The sequence below is a fragment of the Elephas maximus genome, chromosome 5 (assembly GCF_024166365.1).
Source record: "Elephas maximus indicus isolate mEleMax1 chromosome 5, mEleMax1 primary haplotype, whole genome shotgun sequence".
NCBI classification, from domain to species: domain Eukaryota; kingdom Metazoa; phylum Chordata; class Mammalia; order Proboscidea; family Elephantidae; genus Elephas; species Elephas maximus.
Genome location: NC_064823.1, coordinates 91,276,609 through 91,302,630, shown reverse-complemented (window position 1 = coordinate 91,302,630; position 26,022 = coordinate 91,276,609). Strand labels below are relative to the sequence as shown.

Here is a 26,022-nt window from a genome sequence, read left to right as displayed (position 1 = left end):
GAGTTGGAACCCACTCAATGGCACCGAACGACAACAACCAAGTGTCTAAGCTTATGGTAAAATGAAAAAAAAAAAAAAAACCTTAAAATCAAACATCGATTGTAGTCCTTGGTGTGAACTCCAGTACCAAAAAAAAACAAAATGATGTGTTTGAAACTGTAAGTGTGCCTCTGACTAAAGAGCCGGGTTACTGTCATCAGGAAGCTTGAGCTTGTACCTTCCCTCTGGCTGGGAACTGTGTGCAAATTAAGTCCTCAAGGAAGATCAGCAATTTCTAAATACAAGCTAGGGAATCCCTTTTCAGACCCACCCATGAAAAGAAGTCAGGCAAGTTCTACAGATTTCCTGCTTCTCTCAAATATTCACGTACCAGTAGAGAGCAAATATACTGACAAATTCCTCTTCCTGTTCCTCTCCGGGAAGCCGTCCTGCTAGCCCAAATGGATTTTCCCTTCCTCTGAACTCATCAAATACTGATTGTTCAAGTCACACATTTGGCAATCATATGTTGCACTGTGGCATCTCTCATATCATCACATCATTTTTTATCTAAATTTTCAGTTTGTATTGTTGAGGAAGTCTCATAACAAGATGGATTGACACAGTGGCAGCAACAATGGGCTCAAACATACCTATTATTGTGAGGATGACACAGGACCTAGCAACGTTTCATTCTGTTATACATAGGGTCACTATGAGTCAGAATCAACTCGATGGCTCTTAACAACTAACAACAACATTGTTTTCCATGCATAAACTTCCAAGCTTAAGCTATATTATAAATTTCTTTAAGGAAAGAACTGTACTTGGCATTCTGCACAGCCTTGCACAAAGTAGGTGCTCAGTAACATTTTCATTAATTGATTGATTCTGTAGCTATAGTTAATTGTGAACATTGGGAAGAAAAAAAACATTGGGAAGAAAAAAATGCTGATAGCCCTTTCAATATACCTTTTTTTCTTCTTACTTTTTTGTCATTCATTTGTTCATTCAGCATAATTGATTAGGAATCTCCTGTTCCAGGAACTGTGACAGATACTGGATAGAGTTGTGAACAAAAAGGGGTGGTCTTGTCCTCACAGAAGAGAGAGATAGACAATAATAAAAAAATTAGAAAAGGCAACCAGTATAATAAAGTAATGTCAGATAATGACTAGAGGTATATAATAGGGAAGGGTTGGCTGAGGAGGTGATATTTAAGTGATGTCTGAATGATGAGAAGGATTCAGCAGCAAAAGAGTAGGGTCAGGTACAATGTTCCTGGTAGAAGGAACAGAATGTGCAAAGGAGGGGAATGTGAAAGTTGGAGAGGTAGTGAGAACCAGACTATGCAGGTCCTTAGAGGTCTTGGTAAAGAGCTTGGATATTATTCCTAGTACAATTGAAAGTACAATTTATTAGTTTTAAGCAGAATAATAACATGATGTGTCTTGAAAGACCATTTTGGTTGCAATGTAGACAAGATATTACAGATGGCTAAAGTGGAAGTGTGAGTAGAGTTCCTGGGTGGCGCAAACAGTTAAGTTGTCAACTACGGGCCAAAAGTTTGGTGGTTCGAACCCACCCAGAGAAGCCTTGGAAGACCAGGCCTGGAGATCTGCTTCCAAAAGTTCACAGCCTTAAAACTTATGAAACAGTTCTATTCTGCACACATGGAATCACATAAGTCTGAACTGACTTGACGACAACTAACGACAATGAAGTGGAAGCAGTAAGAACTCTGAATTACCCGTAGGAGGAATTATATTAGCTAAGTCTTTTTTTAAGTCTAGGATGAAGATAGTAATTTGGAGGTAGAAACATAACCTGCAGATGGATTAGACATGTGAATAAGGGAAATAAAGCTATGGAAACTAGGTGGACAATGATGTCATTTGTTAAGTGGGAAAAATAGGAATGAGAGAATGGGAGAGGAGGTGACTTTCAATAATTGGATTTAGACATGATTACTTTGAGAGGCTTGTGAGAGATCCAAGTTTAGACGTCAGGTAGACCACTGAATTCACAAGTGAGGGGTTCAGAGAAACCTAGGTTAGAGACTGAAATTTTTCAAATTAAAATTATTGTATACCTATCAGTACTTCCAAAGTCCCTGGGTGGTACAAATGCTTAACATGCTTGAATGCTAACTGAAAGGTGTAGGTTTTGAGTCCACCCAGAGGTGCCTCAGAACAAGGGCTTAGTGATCTATACCTGAAGGACCAGCCACTGAAAACCCTGTGGAGTACACTTCTACTCTGACACACATGGGTCTCTACGAGTCAGAGTTGACTGGCAAATAGTATCAGTACTTCCCCTTTTTTCTGCTAAGAGAATCTCAATTTCCTATAGAGAACTCATTCTATATGGTTTTCATGGAGAAAAACGTTTCCCCTTTTCCCATCTCCCACAAGCATTACATGCACAGTTCCATCTTTTTGGTAATAGTGATTAGTTTAGGGATGAGTAGGTGTTCCAAATTTGACCAATGAAATTGCTTCTCCAAACTTTCTTCCAGGAACTATTGGAAAACTGTCTTTTCCTGTTTCAGTTAATAACTTGGGAAAATGTGAATCTAGAGCAGCTACTAGCTGTCTTATTTGCCACATGAAGAATAGTGGAAAGAAAGAACCAGAGCCTGAAGAATTTGTTTGAGCCCTTGAATTCAGCTATATCTGCAGCCAGATGAATCCCTACGTTTTCCCAACAGTCTTCTGTTTATCGATTGATTGGTTCATTCATTCATTTATTCTTCCACCCATCCATCTGCCTATCCATCCACCCCTTCATCCATCCACCTACCTTTACTTTGGTTGTTAATTAGGCTTTCCTTATTTGATGCCAAACGTGTCATGTCTATCATGGGAATGGGTGAGATAATTCACAGAGCAACAGAGGAAAGAAAAGCAAGGTCTAGGATTATGCCCTGAATAATCTGAAGGAGTAGGCCAGTGGGAATTTATTGTCTGTAGCCCCTTATCAAACTAATAAAATTTTCTTTCTTTCTTAGACATTTCTTAAAAAGCTGAATTCACTTAAAAGATGATGAATTGTGATAAAAAAGGAATTATAGCAGATATTTGTGCTCTACTCAGATTAGATTTATTGGGCAGGTGCACTCATTCCCTAGCTTCAGTAACTGTTGACTAATAAAAGCTGACACCTGCACTTCTCCAGAGGCTTGCCCTTTACTGACATGAGTGTCTCACCCAGTTATGCCTGGGAGGTTATGCTCCACCTTTCACCGGCAGCCCTTGTTTGCAGTTCAGCTTTCCTGGCTGTGGGCAGGGCCACTTCTATAATTTAGGTTCCAGAACTAGGGTGAAATCAAGCTGAGACTGCACTTCTGAATCCACATCTTTGTCTAGCTTCTTCCTCTGCCCTTTCCTGCTGCCCTCACCTCCTTACAAATTTCTCCTAAAAGCTCTTGGTTAATGAACCTCTTCACCCAGAACCCTCATCTCGGATTCTGCTTCTTGGGATCCAATCTAAAAAAAAAAAAAACCTACTCAGGGATAAATGAGTTGGAGCTAGAGAATGCTCTGCTCTCCCTCTATTTCATTGTGTTTATTCTTTGGAAGATCTGTGGCCACATATCCGCAATTTTCAGATGAGGTTTTTAAGCTTGTAGTCAGTAAAAGATTTAGTAAATGTAAACATGGATATTTTCAGAGGTAATATTTTATGTCTTCAAAAGTGTTTTTGCATTTCAAGTGTTACTTCCTTGAAATTGAAAAAAAAGAAAGGAAGGAAAAACTTTAAAGATAGTTCCTTAATGACATAGTATGATTCATTTACATAAAGTTCAAAAGAAGCAAATTGAACAATATAATATTTAGGGGTACATACATAGATGAAAATACTACAAAAATCATAATTTAACAAAATTCAAAATAGGGATTTTTACCTCTGAGGAGGAGAGAGGGAGGCACATGTAGAGGTCTCTGAAGTACTGGCAATGTTCTTAAATTGAGTGGTGGGTATTCAGGTATTCATTTTATAATTTGTTCCTTAAAATGTTTTGCATACTTTTAAAAGTATGATATAATATTCCAATAAAAATGTGTGAAATAAAAAATATCAAGATGCATTCTTATGAAATTTCAGAAAACTAAAAAAACAGTTAAATTTATAAGAAAAATTGGACATGTAAAAATTAAATACACAATATTTCATCAGCTATATTACTCGATACAGTAATAAAAATGAAGCAAGGCCTTCAATATTCTGAGTGGAGATGGTTTTCAATTTAGAATTTTATATCCAAACTATCAATTGAAAAGAATATAGAATATCTTTTCCAATATTCAATAACTCAGAAATTTTACCTTCCATGCCCTTTTTTTTTTTTTTAGGAAGCTACTTCAAGACATAACCCATCATATCAAGGAAATCATGGGATGCAGGAAGCAATGGGTCCAACACACTAGCACAGTCCTCTCCTGGCCCAGGTTTCCTTCTGTGAAGTAGGCCTAAAATTCGTTGCCATGGAGTTAATTCCGACTCATAGTGACTCTGTAGGACACAGTAGAACTGCCCCATAGAGGTTCCAAGGAGTGCCTGGTGGGTTTGAACTGCTGACCTTTTGGTTAGCAGCTGTAGCACTTAACCACTACGCCACCAGGATTTCCAAAGTAGACCTAGCCAGCCCCCCCTCCCTGCCCCCTCAAAAAAAACTCATTGCGGTCTAGTCGACTCTAACTCACAGCGACCTTATAAGACAGAGTAGAACTGACACTTGGGGTTTCCAAGGAGCAGCCATAGCTCTTAATCACTACACCACCAGGGTTTCCCACCTAGAGACCAGTCAGCCTAAATTATAGCAGGAAGCATACAGTTTTGAGAAAAAGAAATTGAAAAAATAAAGATCAAGCCTTGGAGATACATGAAGACATAAGAAAATGGTAGAAGTTTTACCAAAAAAAAAAGGAAAATCTATTCAAACTTGACTCTGGAAACATTCCTCTTTGAATCTCATAAAAAATTGTTGCAACATATTTGTAGAAAAATAAAATACTACTTTGTTGTATAAAAAATACTGTTTAAATGGCTGTGAAAATAAAAATAGTATCTGTTGTCAACATTCAAATTCAACCAATATATAAGCATAAAAACAGAATAAAATGCAAATTTTCCCCATGTTATTTTTACATAGAAAGGAGACTATAATGAGGGAAAGGCGGGAATGCTAATGTCTTTATCTTTTAATTAAGAGATAGTGTCTATTGATGACGGTAAAGAGTCATATTGCTACAGTACCCTCTACAGAGCAGTTACATGTTTGTTCCAGTAGTAACTCTCATAGCATACAGGGATACACTCTAATATATTGGGTTTGCTGAACAAATTCATGGTCTCCATAATAATGCTTTTCATGGGTCAAGAAATGGAGGATTAACTATTCTATTTGACTTTCTGCTATAATAGATGCATAAGTTATCAAGGAAAACCATGATATTTAAGGGATATAACTAAATTTAAGGGGTCCCTGGGTGGCACCAATGGTTAAGCACTTGACTACTAGCTGGAAGGCTGGCAGCCCAAAGTACCTTGGAAGACAGGCTTAGCAATCTGCTTCTGAAAAGATACAGCCTCAAAAACCCTATGAAACAGTTCTACTCTGCACACATGGGGTCACCATGAGTTGGAATAGAGTCACTGGCAACTAACAACAACTTAATTTAAAATTGATACCAGGAATAAAATTAATATATATAAAATTATATTTTATATAACTCTTTAAGTGCTTTCAAACACAAAATAAACAAAATGATACAGTGCATGCGTCAATACTATGTTATGTTAAAAAAAAAAGATTCAGTAAAATGAACCAAGAAAGATAAACTCAAGAGTTATAAGTAAGGAAAATATTTGTCTGACCTACTCTAATCTGCTACATATATATAATTTTTTATATATAAAGGTATACAACGCTACTCTAAATATTTTACAGATATTAAATTGTTTAATCTTCACAATCATATGACTTAGGTACTATGTTGTAACCATTTTACAAAAGAAATTGAGGCAAAGAGAGGGTGTTGCTCTTGCTAGTTGCCATCAAGTCAGTTCCGACTCATAGCAACCCTATGCACAATAGAAAGAAACACTGCCCGGTCCTGCTCCATCCTCACAATCACTGTTGTGCCTGAGCCCATTGTAGCCACTGTGTCAATCCATCAAAATGAGGAGAAAGACTCGTTCATAAACATTTAAGAATTCTGTGGAGCTTACCATTTTCTCAATCTGATGACTCCTTTCTGTAAACTCCCTTGAGGATTTCATTGCATATTTTTCTTTGTATTTGATATTTGTGACTTTAAAAGAGGCAAGGTAATAGAAAGATTTATCACCTGAAAGGTAAAATAAACAAAAGATCCATGGTTAAATGTAATCAGTTCCTTGTCCCTCACCCTCCCCCATGCCTAGGCTTACTATAACGCAGTTTATTTTTACTTAGTACAAAAATTATAATGGACATTTTAAAAATATTGGTAGTTTTATAATTGTAGCCACCTAAAATGGAACACCCAGGCCCCAAAGTGTACTTTCAGGATATCTCACTTACTGACATTTACACATACCAAAATTTTCATACAATAGGACATGTAACATATAATGGAAAGTAAATATTAACAATTGCTCCCCAGTGAGATATCACTTCACACACACTAAGATGGCTATGATAAAAAGATGGCTATGATATATATCACAATTAAAAAAAAAAAGCAATTGCTGAATAAAACCCACTGCCGTCAAGTCGATTCTGACTCATAGCAACCCTATAGGACAGAGTAGAACTGCCCCGTAGAGTTTCCAAGGAGTGCCTGGCAGATTTGAACTGCTGACCTCTTGGTTAGCAGCCATAGCACTTAACCACTATGCCACCGGGGTTTCCGATTGCTGAATATCATCTAAAAATCATTAATTTCCCCAAAGAATTGCTAACATAGGTATATAATAGCTAAACTGCATTATAAGGATACATTGAATATACTATCAATTTTTCTTGCCATTGCTATTGCTAAGCTTACTTAAAGGTCTGTATTTTCTGTCTTCATTTTGTTTTTTTCCCATTCAATTTTCAGTTCTCTGCAATCTTCCCCTAACATAGCACTGAACTTGGCATTGCCAAGAATAACAGTTGTAATATCTAATGACCACCTTTTTTTTTTTTTTTTTTTGGTCTTTTTTTTCTTCTTTAATTTCTTTACAGCCTTAATTGTGCTCCCTTGAAGCCTCATCTTTGGCTTCATGAAGCTAGTCTTCTAGTATTCTTTCTTCCTCTTCTAGTTTTCTTTCTTCCTTTTTGGCTTCTCCTTCCCAGTTACCTTGGAGAACTCTATGTTCACTTCTACCCTTAGCATCTCCAAGATTCTGTCCTTGGCCTGGTCATGCTAAGCATTCCTTCTGGGTGATCTTAACTGTGATCTTCTCAACTATCAACTATTTGTTGATGACTTCTAAATTCTTATCTCTAGACTAGATCTTTGTCATGAATTCCAATTCTGTATCAATTAACTTCAAAAGACTATTTGTTGGAGGACATCCAATATGCACCTCCAAGTAAAATAATCATTTATCTCTTCCTGTATTCAAACTTGCTGCATGTCTTATAGTTTTTATCTTTGTGAGCATCTTTATCATCTGTGCAGTCATTCAAGGCTTGGCTTCTTCCTCATTCCAATATCCAACTAGTCTTTAAGTCCTATCAATGCAGCCTATTTAATATTTTTTGAATTCCTTATCCCACCCACAAAAGCTACTTCCTACTCAGTTGATATCTATCCTAAACAAAATGACTGTAGAAAACAAAAAGAAGCCCCCATTCATATTCTCTATCTTAATTACTACCATAACCATCTACTTCATCATCTAAACTGGATATCTTACAGTAATCTTCGGTCTCTTTCTGACATGTTATCACCAAAATCTTTTAAATCCATCCTGTATTCACAACTTCCACTACAATTAATGCTCTAGCTCATAACCTCATCATTTCTTGTTTGGAAAATTGTAACAGCTTTCTAATTAGTATCCCTGCCTCCAATTCTATTTTCCTCAAATCCATTCTCCACATAGTAGCAAGAGTAATCTTTCTGAATGACAAATTTCCCTCAATTAAAATGCATCCATTATTCTCCATTGTCTATGGGAAGGACTCTCAACTCTTTAATATGATTTACAAAGTTTTTCCTTGCCATAGATTCTGCCTGCCTCTTTAGAATGTTCTTTGCCACATACCCCTTAGGATTTATGTTGCAAGTAAAGCAAACTGTTTGCATTTGTCTTTATTCACCATGCTGTTATCCTTCCCTGGGGCTTTGCTCATCCCACCCCTTTCACTTGAAATACACTTTTTCCTGGAATGCCCTTTCCCCACACCTCTTCATTGCTTAACTGGCTTCAGCTGTCATCAGGGGACATCTCTGAAAAATCCAGGATAAGATAGAAATTTCAAAATTGTGATGCTATAATACTCTGTGTAGAGCTGTGCTTTGCACTTGCCACAGTGTAATGATAATCTATAGATTCTAGTCCATTGGAATATCTTAATATTGAATAAATAACACAAGAAATTATTTTTAAAGTACTCCCTAAATAGTAAAAAAAGAATTTAGGGAATTAGCAATGTAAACCTGCGAAAGAGAAAAGCAGCCCTTGACATCAAGGAGCTGGCCTGGTACAATTATCTAGGCCTTGGACTTAACAATTTCACAGAACATCAACATCAGATAAAGCTACCCTGTGACTGTAATAGACTGAGACAAAATTAAGATTATTCCATAAATGTATATGAACTCAAAAAAAAAAAAAAAAAACTGTACAAAACAAAATATGGAACATTCCCCTATTCTGGCTAATCTGAGTGACTGTTGATTCTTTACTAATTACTAATTAATTAATTTACTAATTACAGCCTCACTTCGTTGCTCTTGCCTCTAGATAAGACTTATTAAGATAACCAGTCACAGCATTATCCCAGCTTCCTGATAGCATCCACTTCCATGAGACCTCTTGACAAACACCCAACACAAGCCACAAGCTTTTAATATTACTTCCTAATAGGAAGAAGGACCCGGCAGTCTACTTCTGAAAAGTATTAGCCAGTGAAAACCTTATGAATAGCAGCAGAACATTGTGTGATATACTGCTGGAAGATAAGCCCCCCAGGTTGGAAGGCACATAAAAGATGACTGGGGAAGAGCTGCTTCCTCAAAGTAGAGTCGACCTTAAAGACACGGATGGAGTAAAGCTTTCAGGACGTTCATCTGCTGATGTGCCACGACTCAAAATGAGAAGAAACAGCTGCAAACATCCATTAATAATTGGAACCTGGAATGTACGAAGTATGAATCTAGGAAAATTGGAAATCGTCAAAAATGAAATGGAATGCATAAACATCTATATCCTAGGCATTAGTGAGCTGAAATGGACTGGGATTGGCCATTTTGAATCGGATAATCATATAGTTTACTATGCTGGGAATGACAACTCGAACAGTAATGGTGTTGCATTCATCGTCAAAAAGAACATTTCAAGATCTATCCTGAAGTACAATGCTGTCACTGATAGGATAATATCCATATGGCTACAGGGAAGACCAGTTAATATGACTATTATTCGAATTTATGCACCAACCACTAGGGCCAAAGATGAAGAAATAGAAGATTTTTATCAGCTGCTGCAGTCTGAAATTGATCGAACATGCAATCAACATGCATTGATAATTACTGGTGGTCAGAATGGGAAAGTTGGAAACAAAGACGAAGAATCAGTAGTTGGGAAATATGGCCTTGGTGATAGAAAAAATGCTGAAGACCGAATGATAGAATTTTGCAAGGCCAACGACTTCTTCATTGCGAATACCTTCTTTCACCAACATAAACAGTGACTATACACATGGACCTCACCAGATGGAACACACAGACATCAAATTGACTACACCTGTGGAAAGAGATGATGGAAAAGCTCAATATCATTAGTCAGAACAAGGCCAGGGGCCGACTGTTGAACAGACCATCAATTGCTCATATGCAAGTTTAAGCTGAAACTGAAGAAAATCAGAGGAAGTCCACAAGAGCCAAAATATGACCTTGGGTATATCCCACCTGAATTTAGAGACCATCTGAAGAATAGATTTGATGCACTGAACGCTAGTGACCAAAGACCAGAGGAGTTGTGGAATGACATCAAGGACGTCATCCATGAAGAAAGCAAGAGGTCATTGAAAAGAAAAGAAAGAAAAGACCAAGATGGATGTCAGAGAAGACTCAGAAACTTGCTCTCGAATGTCGAGCAGCTAAAGCAAAAGGAAGAATTGATAAAGTAAAAGAACTGAACAGAAGATTTTAAAGGGCGGCTCGAGAAGACAAAATAAGTGTTATAATGATATGTACAAAGAGCTGGAGATGGAAAACCAAAAGGGAAGAACATGCTTGGTGTTTCTCAAGCTGAAAGAACTGGAAAAAAAATTCAAGCCTCAAGTTGCAATAGTGAAGGATTCTATGGGGAAAATATTAAATGACACAGGAAGCATCAAAAGAAGATGGAAGGAATACACAGAGTCATTATACCAAAAAGAATTAGTCAATGTTCAGCCATTTCAAGAAGTAGCATATGATCAGGAACTGATGGTACTGAAGGAAGAAGTCCAAGCTGCTCTGAAGGCATTGGAGAAAAACAAGGCTCCAGGAACTGATGGAATATCAACTGAGATATTTCAACAAACAGATGCAGCGCTGGAGGTACTCACTCATCTATGCCAAGAAATATGGAAGACAGCTTCCTGTCCAACTGACTGAAAGAGATCCATATTTATGCCTATTCCCAAGAAAGGTGATCCAACCAAACATGGAAATTATAGAGCAATATCATTAATATCACATGCAAGGAAAATTTTGCTGAAGATCATTTAAAAACAGCTGCAGCAGTATATCGACAGGGAACTGCCAGAAATTCAGGCTGGTTTCAGAAGAGGACATAGAACCAGGGATATCATTGCTGATGTCAGATGGATCCTGGCTGAAAGCAGAGAATACCAGAAGTGTGTTTACCTCTGTATTATTGACTATGCAAAGGCATTCGACTGTGTGGATCATAACAAATTGTGGATAATGCTGCAAAGCATGGGAATTCTAGAACACTTAATTGTGCTCATGAGGAACCTTTACATAAATCAAGAGGCAATTGTTTGGACAGAACAAGGGGATACTGATTGGTTTAAAGTCAGGAAGGGTGTGCGCCAGGGTTGTATTCCTTCACCATATGTATTCAATATGTATGCTGAACAAATAATCCAAGAAGCTGGATGATATGAAGAAGAATGGGGCATTGGGATTGGAAGAAGACTCATTAACAACCTGCGTTATGCAGATGACACAACCTTGCTTGCTGAAAGTGAAGAGGACTTGAAGCACTTACTAATGAAGGTTAAAGATCACAGCCTTCAGTATGGATTGCACCTCAACATAAAGAAAACAAAAATCCTCACAACTGGACCAATGAGCAACATCATGATAAATGGAGAAAAGACTGAAGTTGTCAAGGATTTCATTTTACTTGGATCCACAATCAACACCCATGGAAGCAGCAGTCAAGAAATCAAAAGATGCATTGCATTGGGTAAATCTGCTGCAAAGGACCTCTTTAAAGTGTTGAAGAGCAAAGATGTCACCTTGGAGACTAAGGTATGCCTGCCCCAAGCCATGGTATTTTCAATCGCATCATATGCATGTGAAAGCTGGACAATGAATAAGGAAGACTGAAGAAGAGTTGACCCCTTTGAATTGTGGTGTTGGTGAAGAATATTGAATATACCACGGACTGCCAGAAGAACGAATAAATCTGTCTTGGAAGAAGTACAACCAGAATGCTCCTTAGAAGCAAGGATGGCAAGGCTGCTCTTACATATTTTGGACATGTTGTCAGGAGGGATCAATCTCTGCAGAAGGACATCATGCTTGGCAGAGTACAGGGTCACCAGAAAGGAGGAAGACCCCCAATGAGGTGGTTTGACACAGTGGCTGCAACAATGGGCTCAAGCACACCAACGATTGTAAGGATGGTGCAGGACCAGGTGGTGTTTCGTTCTGTTGTGCATAGGGTCGCTATGAGTTGGAGTGGACCAGATGGCACCTAACAAGGACAAGTACCCTCCTATGAAGCCATCCTACGGCTCCCCATATTGAGGGCTCCCACTCCCCGCAATAAGTAATAAATCCAACTTGTTCAACTAGAGTGTGTTCCTGGTGATCTTTGAATGGACAAACTATTCATATTGTAAATGTCACTGAATTATTTTATTAACTTCTATTTAAAATTAAGCATATATTGGGGAATGGATAATTGGTCAGAACTGTAAAATAGTGAAAACTGATCATTTGTAATTATTGAGATCCATAGGATAAAATAATTCTATCAAATACACTTCAATCCTGATGATAAAATTTTTGCCATCAACACTGTTAATTTCCTTACTTTTGTTCTGATTATTTTACATTTTGGTAATTTTTACTCTCTTGCCTTTCACGTCCATTTATTCTCACTCTCTAAACTAGTATTTTATAATTTTTTTTTTCTCTTCGTGTTATCCTGGTTACTACAGTGTAATTTCCTTTACTGACTCAGTTTTGATTTCTTCATACTATAAAAACGTGAGCCTTACTTTTTAAATACATGTCCATATCATCTTAGCTACCTGTCTTTTTTTTTTAAATAACTTTTATTGTGTTTTATTTCTTTGTATCGCCGTATCTTCCACTCCATAGGGAAGGTGTGTGATTACATTTCTTAGTCCCTCTTTATTATTTTAATGTTGTCTTCTTTTATGTAATAACATTGCTGTTACCCTGTTTTAGGCTTTTTTTTTTTTTTAATCTTGCTTTGTTTTTTTGGATTTCTCTGTCTGGGTTGACTTCTGATTGCTCTGCCCAGTGTTCTAGTCTTGGGTTGATACCTGATATTATTGATTTTCTAACCAAAGAACTCCCTTTAGTATTTCTTGTAGTTTTGGTTCGGTTTTTACAAATACTCTAAACTGGTGTTTATCTGAAAATGTCTTAATTTCACCTTCATATTTAAGAGACAGTTTTGATGGACATATGATTCTTGGCAGGCAATTTTTTTCCTTCAATTTTTTAAATATGTCATTCCATTGCCTTCTTGCCTGCATGGTTTCTGCCGAGTAGTCCAAGCTTATTCTTATTGGCTCTCCTTTGTAGGCGACTTTTCGTTTATCCCTTGCTGCTCTTATAATTCTCTCTTTATCTTTGGTTTTGGCAAGTTTGATTATAATATGTCTTGGTGACTTTCTTTTCAGATCTATCTTATGTGGAGTTCAATGGGCATCTTGGATAGATACCTTCTCATCTTTCACAATACCAGGGAAGTTTTCTGCCAACCAATCTTCAACAATTTTCTCTGTATTTTCTGTTATTCCTCCCTGCTCTGGTACTCCAATTACTCGTAGGTTATTTATCTTGATAGAGTCCCACATGATTCTTAAGGTTTCTTCATTTTTTTTAATTCTTTTATCTTATTTTTCTTCAAATATATTAGTGCCAAGTGATTCATCTTCGAGTTCAGAAATTCTAGCTTCTACTTGCTCAATTCTGCTCCTCTGACTTTCTATTGAGTTGTCTACTTCTGTAATTTTATTGTTAATCTTCTGAATTGCTGATTGCTGTCTAATGATTTTTCCAGCTTATTAAACTTTTCATTATGTTCCTGAATAATCTTTCTAATTTCTTCAGTTGCTTAATCTGTGTTCCTTGGCTTGTTCTGCATATTGCCTCATTTCCTTCCTAATGTCTTGAAGGATTCTGTATATTAAACTCTTGTATTCTGCATCTGGTAATTCTAGGAATCCACTTTCATCTAGAAGATCCCTGGGTTCTTTGTTTTGAGAGCCTGTTGAGGTGATCATGGCCTGTTTCTTTATGTGACTTGATATCGACTGTTGTCTCTGAGCCATCTATGAGTTATTGTATTAGTTTATGCTTGCTTACTGTGTCATAGCTGCTTACTTTGTTTTGTTTGGATATACCCCTATGGGTTCTTTGAGTGAGCTAGCTTGATTATTTTCACCTTTGGAGCTCTGGTGTCCTGTCCCAAGGTGGCTAGAGCTATTATCAGGTATATCAGTCTAGGAGTCCATTCAGTTTTCTTGTATGAATTCAGCTGAGTTTCCAGGTAGCTGATCATCAAGTGTGTGGTACAGGCTCTGTTCTACAGTCTTAGAGGGGCAGAGGTGATTAGCGTATATACCAGTATCTGATTGCAGCAAGGGGTCACGCTCTGAACAAGGCATGGGGCTGAGAACCGACCCCCAAGTGTCTCTGAGGAAAACGTATCTTTGTTCCGTAGAATATGCTGGTGGGTGGGTTCTGCAGAGGGACCATGGGCACCCAAAGTTTTTGGTTGTAAGGACTGGGAGGTACCAGTTATCTTTGGACACCTGTCGTGGGTGACTGGGTGACCTGAGTGGAGCTACCAGTCCTTAGGTCCCTGATGTGGGTAGGTGAGGACCTTGTTTAATAGCCAAAGCAATGTCAAATGTCAAACATCCACCTCTCCACCACACAGCTGAAATGGTTGAAGTCTGCCAACAAGGGCCTATTCTCCCAAAATAGGCCCACACAAGTCCACACAGAAGGGAAAGGTGCTCAAGGTCCATGGACGGTTTATGCCTGGACAGGAGCCGCTTCTGTACTGAGCTCCCCCCGGTTAATGGAGCTAGCAAGTTATCTTTTCCCCCCAGTTGCAAATTTTTTCCTTCCCCAAGGCCAGGAGGATGGCTCTAGGTGCTCACGAGGGTCTATCTCAGGCCAACGGACTCAGCCACTGAAGTCAGCTTGGGGTGGGAGCGGTGTGGTAAAATATGCGCAAGTACTTAGCTTTTCCTAAGAGCGCCATTCTCCTCAGGTTCCAGAAGTATGAGTAAGCTGTGTGGCTGACAGCTTCTCCCTCAGGAAACTGCGGCCGAACACTAGTACTAGCCCACTGCCGCCGCCACCACTGCTCCAGGAATGCTGCCTGAGGGCTCCCCGTGATTCAAGTCCGGTAACTCCTCCCCACTTCTGAATGGTCTCTTCCTCCCCCTGCCCATCAGTTCATTGTCTCAGCTTGCCTTTGATGCTCAGGGCTCCCAGTTTGTCACCAATATATTTGTTTCACTTGTTTTTTCGGGTCTTTTTTGTAAAGAGGGCTCGCTGGAAGCGTCTGTCTATTCCACTGTCTTGCCTCCGCCTCCTCTAGCTACCTCTATCTTATTTCCTTCTCCTTTTTTATCCATTGCCACAGTCTATCTTCTCCTTTCTTGTATTAAATTTCCATCTATTCTCAGACAACTCTCAGTTAGCTGCGTGGAAGGTCCATGTGGAAGATCTCTCAAATCCTTGCGTGCTAACATCTGTATTAGTTTCCTTTTGCTGCTGTAACAAATTACCACAAATTTAGTGCTTAAAACAATATGAATTTATAAGTATCTTACAGTTCTGGAACTTAGAAACCTGAAATGAGTCTTACATGTCTAAAATCAAGGTATTAGCAGGGCCAGTTCCTTCTGGAGGCTCTAGGAAAGAATCTGTTTTCTTGCCTTTTTTGGCTCTAGGAGACATCCCCATTCCTTGACTTGTGGCCCTATATCACACTGCAATATGGTCCCACTGCTTCTGTCATCATGTTGTTTTCCTCCTTTGACCTCTTTCTTACCTCCTATAAGGACCCTTGTGATTACATTTAGGGCTCACCCAGAAATCCAGGATAATCTCACCATCTCAAGATCCCTAATCATATCTGCAAAGTCCCTTTTGCCATATAAGGAAAGATTCACAGGTTCTAAGCATTTTTTTTTTTTTAAGCATTAGGACATGAGCATCTTGGGTGCCATTATTCACATTATTCAGCCTACTACAACCTATGTGATAATTTTTATGGATTTTTTTTTTTTTTGCTATTATTTATATTATCCCCTTACTTTTTTTTTTTTTTTTTGAACACCTATAGCATGGTACTGGGGAGGACTTTAAAAACAAAACCACTTCATTACCTTTTAATCCACCCGAAGAAGATATTAACAAGAATGATAACTCTAGAAGGTAACTCGGTTTATAGTTTTATTTTATGAGAGACTAAGAAATAGGTATTATCACTCTCTAAAAAAAGTGGGTAGGAAGGTAAACTGGGAGTGCTGGACAGAATTTCCTCTCTTCCTGGGAAGTCTTTCAAGTGTGATTGCATTTTTTTTTGAGTGATATGATTTCCTAGAATTCTAGGCAATGTCTCAGTCACATGTGATCACAAATATCCACACCAAAGACAAAGGCAAATGGTTCTTTCTTGATTTTCATTTGGTGTTAACTGGATTCTGGCTATCCATTTTTGCATATAATTAGAAATAAATTCTGTATGTTCCCTCCTCCCTGAGTCATGAAACAATCTCTTTTTCCTTTAAAAATAATGGTTGCTCTGTAGCCCTTTAAAGGTATTTTTAAGATAACCTTTCTCATATCATCAGTTTTTCTTGGGACAACTCATTGATATATTGATTCTGAAAACAAAAATATTAAACTCAACACATGATGTGATTTGTCTGTACTTTGAAGGTAATTCTTTTACTCTTCTTTCTATCTCTTTGTGTGTGTGTGTGTGTTTCTTTTGGCTATCTCTATCCATGTAATGTATTTTGCAAGCTACACTGGTGAAAATATGCAACACAGAGCTCAATTATAGTTTATAGTTTAACATCAATAAAAGTTAAATAATTAAAATGCCAATGTCATTTTTTATACAGCAGAGAATTTCAAGATACTAAATCATGGAGTACTTAGAAATGTGATGTGTATACTTACCCTCAACAACAAAATGAGTAACTATACCAATTGCAATTCCTATAATTGCTGCAATCACCAATGTGAAAACAGCTCGCCTTATAGGATCCCAAAATTGCTGCCTCCTTTGATATTCAACTTGTGGGTATTCAGGTTCTGAAAATTCAACTGGTCTGTAATAAAAAAAAAAAAAAAGAAAGAAACAATAGGGCAATTAAAAGCTTGTTACGCTTCTATGACTTTTTCCTACTTCCTGCGTTCCTTATATTTTATATTGCTAAATGACAGTGGAATACTTAGATCCTGAAAAGAACATGAGGTTTTAATTTGTACCCCTTCTCCAACACCCTAACCACAGTACAAGTTTAAGTTAAAGCTCTACTGATATTGACATTCAAATGAGAATCTCTCCCCACTGTATTTCTTCTCTGGTGTATTGACATTTTGGAAGTTGGGTGCTGAAATACCCAGCTCGGTTAATAAAAAGTTAATTTACAAATAACATTTTCATGTCATTTATACAAGGAAGTTCTTAGCAGCAAAGTTGTATAGTAGTCTCATGAGCATCACTGGATTAAAAATAAAAGATTTTAGTATGTCCACTTTTTAATGCAGCCATGAGTCTATCAGTTTGTTGTACTGTGGTGGCTTGTGTGTTTGATCGACGTTTAACCATTTCAGGAGATAGCATATAATTAAGAACTGATGGTACTGAAGGAAGAAGTCCAAGGAAAAACAAGCCTCCAGGAATTGATGGAGTGCCAACTGAGATGTTTCAACAAATGAATGCAGAGCTGGAGGTGCTCACCAGTTTATGCCAAGAAATTTGGAAGACAGCTACCTGGCCAACTGACTGGAAAAGATCCATATTTGTACCCGTCCCAAAGAAAGGTGACCCAACCAAATGCGGAAATTGTTGAACAATATCATTAATATCACACACAAGTAAAATTTTGCTCAAGATCATTGAAAAGCTGTTGCAGCAGTACATTGACAGGGAACTGCCAGGAATTCAAACTGGATTCAGAAGAGGATGTGGAACAAGGGATATCATTGCTGATGTCAGATGAACCCTGGCTGAAAGCAGAGAATACCAGAAAGATGTTTACTTGTGTTTTATTAACTATGCAAAGGCATCCGACTGTGTGGATCATAACAAATTGTGGATAACCATTCAAAGAATGGGAATTTCAGAACACTTAATTGTGTTCTTGAGGAACCTACCTACACATAGACCAAGATGCAGTCATTCAAACAGAATAATGGGATACTTCTTGGTTTAAAGTCAAGAAAGGTGTGCATCAGGGTTGTATCTTCTCTCATACTTATTCAATCTGTATGCTGCACAAATAATCTGAGAAGCTGGACTATATGAAAAAGAATGCATCATCAGGATTGGAGGAAGACTCATTAACAGCCTGTGTTATGCAGGTGACACAACCTAACTTGCTGAAAGTGAAGAGAACTTGAAGTACTTATTGATGAAAATCGAAGACCACAGCCTTCATCATGCATTACAGCTCAACATAAAACAAAAATCCTCACAACTGGATCAGTAAGCAACATCATGATAAACGGAGAAAAGACTGAAGTTGTCAAGGCTTTCATTTTACTTGGATCCACAATCAACACCTATGGAAGCAGCAGTCAAGAAATCAAATGACATATTGCATTGTGCAAATTTGCTGCCAAAAACCTCTTTAATGTGCTAAAAAGCAAAGATCTCACCTTGAAGACTAAGGTGCACCTGACCTAAGCCATGGTGTTTTCAATCACCTCATATGGATGTGAAAGCTGGACAATAAATAAGAAAAGATTGAAGAATCGATGCCTTTGAATTGTGGTGTTGGTGAAGAATATTGAATATAACATGGACTGCCAGAAGAACAAACAAATCTGTCTTGGAATTACAGCCAGAATTCTCATTAGAAGCAAAGATGATAAAACTTCATTTCACATACTTTGAACATGTTAACAGGAGGGCCCAGTCCCCAGAGAAGGTCATCATGCTTCGTAAAGTAGAGGGTCATCGAAAAAAGAGGAAGTCCCTCAATAAGACAGATTGACACAGTGGCTGCAATAATGGGTCAAGCATAACAAAAATTGTAAGGATGGTGTAGGACTGGGGAGTGTTTCCTTCTGGTGTACATAGGGCTGCTGAGTCAGAACCTACTGGAAGACACCTAACAACAAATAACAACTTTTTAGTAACATTAAAAAAAATTAATAGTTTGTTTTAAAAGTAGCAATATTACTTTTGAAGACCTGATCATGATTTTTTTGCATTTTATTAGCACCTTCTAATGAAATCATGAATTGTGAATTGTACTTGGTAAGACTGTATTTCCAGTCCCCATGAGCACCTTCGTTTCCACTAGTCTGCCTCCTGTTCCCACTCCTACCTGCATTACTTCCCTTACCCGAAGTATCTTGTGCCATTTGATTTATCTTTCTCCTACCTGAAAGCTGGCATATATTTGGTTTACTTTCTGAATCTCCAAATAGGATTTAATACTGTGATATCTTGGAAGTGAAACATTTTTATAAAAGTTTTTGTGCTTTGAATTTTATTTAACAAATATTTACTGTAAACTTTATTTAATTAAATGAGATTATTTAAAGTTCTTAGAATAGTGCCTATTGCATATTAACAATGTTTCAGAAATATAAAAAAAAAAATTTTTTTTTTTTTAGATACCTTTTTTTTTTAAAGGCATAAAAATTTTAAGATATAGACTTTACCCGTACGATGACCACACTTTAAAAGGGAAGCTAGACGTGGAATCAAGTAATTAATACATAGTGTGAAAAGTGCCATAATACGTCTGCACACAAAGAAAAAGCAATTAACTTTCTGAGGGGCTGTATCAGAAGATTTTACCAAGAAACTGTCATAATTAAAACTTTGAAGAATAAAAATTCTTCAGGTAGAAAAAAAGAGAAGAAATAGTATGTGCAACAACAACAATAAAAAGGCCAGACTTGTGAAATAGCATTAATTATTAATAATTAGTACTGGAAAATAAAAGTCTAAATAAAATGTGGCTTCTGACCTTAAAGAATGTGTGGTCTGCCAGAGTATGCTCAAGATTTCACAGCACTGCTAAACTGGGAAAAGGATGTGGTCAGGCAGGTGAACTGGAATGAGTTCATGAAGAATCTCATAACCCAAGATAAAAGGCTTACCCTGCAGGAGATGGGGAGCCAATAAAAGTTTTACTCAGATTGATAATTTACAGTAATCACACCGGCATGAATGAGGATGAGGATTAGGGCAAAAGTGCAGACGAGTAGACCATCTTAGAGGTCATTGTGGGTTTAGAGGTCATTTTGAAGGTATAAGAGAGAGATTTAAAAAAAAAAAAACCTGTTGCCATCGATTCATTCCAACTCACAGTGACCTTATAGGACCAAGAAGAACTGCCCCATAGGGTTTCCAAGGAGCAGATGGTAGGTTCAAACTGCTGACCTTTTGGTTAGCAGCCAAGCTCTTAACCACTACAACACCAGGGCTCCAGAAGAGAGATGGTGAGGGTCTTATCTAAGGTTGTGGCAGCGGGGTGGAGAGAAGAACATAGTTTTAACTCAAATCCTCCAGCCTTGTCAAGTAATTTCTTAACTGTGGGACAAGGAAATGATTAATGCCCCCTTCGTTTGGATGTTCATGTAAATTGTGTCTCTCCAGGAAAGATGAGGATCAGAAGAGGCAGAAAAAGTATTTGCAATAGAGATAAGATTGCTATGAGTCAGAATCTTATCTCTATGAGTCAGCAATGGTTTTGGTTTTGGTTTGATAGATATTAAAGCTGTTAACAGAGAACAATTTGCTGTCCTTATACCTGTGCCTGAGCCAAATGAAAAGCCCTTTTTTTTTTTTTTTAATCTCCTTTCTCTTTGACTCATTTTATTTTAGTTGTATTGGTAACATCTGGTTGCAGAATTCTAACAAAACAACTGTTAAGGTTGGAACACACCCCCCCAAAAAACCAAAAAAGGTACTAACGTCTCCAGGTGTAATGCTTTCCCCCTGACCCATAACTGATGTCTCCATTCCCAAAATCTAGAGCAATAAATACTCTTGATTACTTAGTTTGTGGAGGTTTTTGTTGTATTTTTTTTTTCACTCCCTATTTTCTTCAGTTTTGTCCATTTCATTGCTGAACATTGAACCCTTCAAGATTCAAAAAATGATGAGAATAAAATTCTGTCAAATTTATGGGTTGATAACCAAGCTTCATGTCATAACACTGACTTTTTTTCTTTTAATTGTGGACATAGTTAATTATAAAATGAGTTGCTCTTGTCTGGTGATCAGCTATTTTCAGCCTGATGGGACTGGTCAGTTAACGTCTATCTCAAGTGGGAGTTGAAATAAGTTTTACCAAATACTCATTTGTGTCTGTATGCAGACACCAGCCAATTGAAAAGAAAGTGGTGTTTGCCCTAACTGGGGAAAACAAAGAATTGGAAAAACCAACAAAAAATATTATACAATTTTAAAGAAATTTGTTGGCCAGGCTGTTATGAAATGCTGTGATGAGTTAATAAACAAAACAAAATGTAGTCAAGGCACTTAAGCGCCAGTTACCATTAAGAAATTGACTATGGTAAGATAGAAAGATTTTATTTTTTAATATATAATTTGTCCAAGCTTTGCAAAATGTTATTTTATTTGATAACATTTAAAAGTCCTAATACTTTTAAATATTCCTATGTTTATCCTGATTTGTATAGAACAGTTTGTTTTTTTAAATCTGATGAGTCTATTGTGTTAAATGAAAAGTTTCAACAGTACTTTGTATTTTTTAAAATAGGGAATTAAGAATAAATTTATTCTTTCAGTCTTTTTTTAATAAATTGCTGCTCTTGCTTGTTTTGCCTTGTTTTATTTTCTTTTTTAATGTTAAAGTAAAATTAAAGTAGGGAAATATATAAATGAATAATGGAGAAAAATACAACTCAAACTTATTTCTACATTTAAACAACCTTATTAACGTTAAATGGAAAGTGTTGGTACATGATCTAAACTGGTAACTGCTTGTGATGGAACACAGATTGACTGGGTTATATCCTGGCTTTGCTACTCTCAGCAAGTTAGTTGCACTTTTGACCTCAGCCTCCTTACCTAGAAAATAAAGAACAAAAACCTTTTATGACTTTGTTAGGATCCAAGATACTATAAGTATAGTATCTGGTACAGAGTTAGAGAATAATCCTGATTCCTTCCCAGAAACAACAAGCTTTGTTTCACTCTGCTTTTGATCTTATCTTTGAATATACTTCTTCATGTGACTTGACAATTAATGGTAAAGATATTTCTGTATTGTGTTCAAAATTATTTGCAGTTCAGCACAGTTACTCATGCATGTTATTCTTCTTTACAGTTTATCAAAATATGTAACTATGCTTCTGGATTTGTTACACAATGAATAATATGCTTCTGATTTCTAGAAGCATAAACACCAAGAATATAAATCTATTATTTCTTCAATGCCAAATGCTCTGACTAGTTTGCTGGTTCTAGTACCAATCATGAAACAGAATTAAAAACCATGACACTCAATCTGAAGGAAACAAACCCAGGGTGATGGTTAAGATTGTGTGTCTACTTGGTTGGGCCATGATTCTCAGTGTTTATGTGTGATCACTTCCATGATGGGATCTGCTGTGAAAGGGACTTTCCTTGGGGATGTGGCCTGCATCAACATATCAGTGGATATTCACTCTGGATCCTGCGGCTGCCTCCTGTTCATCTGTCCTGGTTCTTGGGACTTGAGCTATCAGTTTATCTGCTAATCTTAGGATTCCTCAATTTTCACAGCATGTGAGCAGAGCCCTGTTTTCCGACCTACCCATCTTAGGTTCACCAACCACTGCCACTATGTGAATCGGTAGAAGCCTCTAACCTCATCCACGGATTTGGGATGTTTCGGGCTCTACAATCATATGAGCTGTTTCTTTGTTATAACTCTCTCTATATATTTATACACTTTACTGGTTTTGCTTCTCTAGAGAACCTATCCTAAGACACCCAGAGTATTTAAAATGAAACCCATACCTTTGTTCTAATAAAATTGAGATACTACATTATCCTTTAATGCTTCAATGTGGATATCAAATAAAAATGTCATTGTTGTGACCTCACATTAGTGTCATGAGAGTATATAAAACAGCTGCCCTCTCTGGAAACCCATATAATTTTTAAAATCCATTAAAAGAAGCAAAATCTAGGAACTAAAGCATTTAAAAAATTTGAATAGAAATAAAACTTGAATGCCTACAGTAATGAAGCATATATGGAAACAGTATTACAGAGAACATGAAATTTAACATCAGAAGACCTAGATTCAAACCTTGTTTGGTCACAATTGACCCTATTATCTTGGACAGGTCTCTTGATGTCTTGAATTCTAAGAATTCCCCATTTATTAAATTAAACCTGTACCATTGCTATTGAGTTGATTCCAACTCATAGCAACCCTACAGGACAGGGTAGAACTGCCCTGTAGAGTTTCCAAGGAGAGCCTGGTGGATTTGAACTGCTGACCTTTTGGTTAGCAGCCGTAGTACTTAACCACTATGCCACCAGGGTTTCATTTATTAAATTAGGCTCATAATATTACCCACCACTCAAGATCACTGTAAGGATTAAAGAAAAAGTTAGATATGCAGGCATTTCATGATATCTAAAAAAAGTGATATCTAAAGAACTATATTAATAGGATTTGTCAGAAACCATAAGCTTCTTTGAGAAAAAACTAGTTTATTATACTACTTAGTATACTTAACATAAATTCTGAATGAATGAACAAATGATGAATGAAAGTAATGCTGTCTAGATCCTATACCCAGAAAAACTGCTTGCATGCACAGTCTGACAAATTCTAAAAAATCAAGAGTTATTATTCATTATTAACAATTATTTCACAAATACCCACAATATTTTAGGCACTGATGGTACTGGATATACAGTGAATAAAATAGAAATTACATGGCTCTTGCCTTCGTGGTGCTTACAGTCTAGCAGTGGAGACAAAACTAGTAAGCATAGAGATTCTTACAATTGTTGATGAGAGCCATGAAGATGAGAAAGATGTCAGTGAGCATAAATCAAACCAAAACCAAACCTGTTGCTGTTGAGTCGATTCCAACTCAGAGGGACCCTATAAGACAGAGAAGAACTGCCCCATAGAGCTTCCAAGGAGTACCTGGCGGATTTGAACTGCCCACCCTTTGGTTAGCAGCTGTAGCACTTAACCACTACACCACCAGGGTTTCTGTGAGCATAAATAAGAGGATATAAATCAGATAGGGAGAGAGGGACCACTTTGAAAGAGTGAATAAAGTAAAATTTATGTCAAGACACGAACCATGAGAAGAAGCCTGCCATGTGTAGAATGGTTGGAAATCTGTTTCTGGCAGATAGAAAGTGTGTTGAAGTACCTGTTTTGGAAAATAATGTGGCCTGTTGGATGAACTGGCCATCGAAAAAAATGACCATGGAGAAGCAGCAGGAAATCCATGAAACTTTTCCTACTTAAAATTTTGTTACTAAGAGAAGCGGTTCAGTTGCCTTACTGGAAAGAATGCCTTCTATGTTTCCTGGAGCCTGTTCCTGCTTATATTTTTCCTCAGTCTAAGCATGTGCTGCTGTGTCATGCTTATGACTTAATTCAGCTAGGAAGACTAATTACATTATCACAGTCAGACTATTAAAAAAAAAAATACATTCAAAAAGCCTAGTCTCATACTTTTCTTTCTAGACAGTCTCACAAATATTCTGATCAAGAGACCAAATATAACTTATAATACCCTCTGCACAAAAATGTCACCTGAGTAGATTAGCCATTAAACCTGAGAACTATATCCTCTTTAGAGGCAGGCTCTTTGATGATAAGCACTGTAATTGTCATGGATTGAATTATGTCTCCCCAAAAATGTGTGTATCAACTTGGTTAGGCTATGATTCCCAGTATTATGTGGTTGTCCTCCATTTTGTGATTGTAATTTATGTTAAAAAGGATGAGGGTGAGATCGGAACACCACCCTTACTCAGGTCACCTCCCTGATCCAATGTGAAGGAAGTTTTCCGGGGGTGTGACCTCACCACCTTTTATCTCTCAAAAGATAAAAGGAAAGGGGAGTAAGCAGAGAGTTGGGAACCTCAAACCACCAAGAAAGCAGCACCCGGAGCAGAGTGTGTCCTTTGGACACAGGGTCCCTGCACTTGAGAAGCTCCTCTACTAGGGGAAGATTGAGGACAAGGTCCTTCCTCCAGAGCCGGCAGAGAGAGAAACATTCCCCTAAAGCCAACACCCTGAATTTGGACTTGTAACCTACTAAACCAAACCAAAACCAAACCCAGTGTTGTTGAGTCGATTCCAACTCACAGACTGTGAGAAAGCAAATTTCTCTTTGTTAACGCCATCCACTTGTGGTATTTCTGTTATAGCAGCACTAGATAACTAAGAAAGTAAGACAGTAGTCATACCTAAATAGACAGTTGAGAAAGCCTGCCTACTCCAATACCTAGTTGTAATGAGCTCTATGGTTATGTTAAAGATGGCTGACAGTGGAACATGTGACAATGTTCATTAGGAAGGGACTAGTTCAGGTTTCTGGGTGGTACAAACAGTTTGCTTTCAGCTACTAACTGAAAGAATGACTGTTCAAATCCACCCAATGGCACAGTAGAAGTAAGGCCTGACCATCTGCTTCTGTAAAGATCACAGCCAAGAAAATCTATGGAGCAGTTCTACCCTGTAACACATGAAGTCACCATGAGTTGGAATCGACTCAGTGGCAATGGTTTGGTTTTTATGGTAGTGCTAGTTTAGTTTTGAACTGTTTTGAAGCTATCTTTTTAAATATACCAAAAAAAAAAAAAACCAAACCCAGTGCCATCAAGTCAATTCCGACTTATAGCGGCCCTATAGGACAGAGCAGAACTGCTCCATAGAGTTTCCAAGGAGCGCCTGGTGGATTCAAACTGCCAACCCTTTGGTTAGCAGCCATAGCACTTAACCACTACGCCACCAGGGTTTCCTTTTTAAATATAGAAGCACTCAAAATAGAATTCTTTTTCAGTTTCTTTTATAGACTTTCTTAAAATGGAGGGTCTTAGGGAAAATTAATTGGGGTTCTAATTAGTGTTAAGTTCAAGCAGAGGTATGTAGATGTAGGCCATCTTCATTATATATTTGTTCATCAA

The 26,022-nt window shown here is 37.5% G+C and overlaps 1 protein-coding gene across 2 annotated transcripts in view; it reads right to left on the bottom strand.

Moving 5' to 3' along the window:
* The window catches only part of LOC126077130 (transmembrane protease serine 11F), a 103,609-nt gene that overhangs the window by 32,201 nt on the left and 45,386 nt on the right, over positions 1-26,022 (bottom strand). Inside the window, exons 2-3 of one of the 2 annotated variants that reach the window (XM_049886162.1) lie at positions 16,833-16,984; positions 6,214-6,332 (exon numbers count right to left, since the gene is read on the bottom strand). In XM_049886162.1, the coding sequence (XP_049742119.1) occupies positions 6,214-6,332; positions 16,833-16,984 (271 nt within the window). The remainder of the gene's footprint in view (positions 1-6,213; positions 6,333-16,832; positions 16,985-26,022) is intronic. The other variant, XM_049886163.1, reaches the window with a different exon arrangement.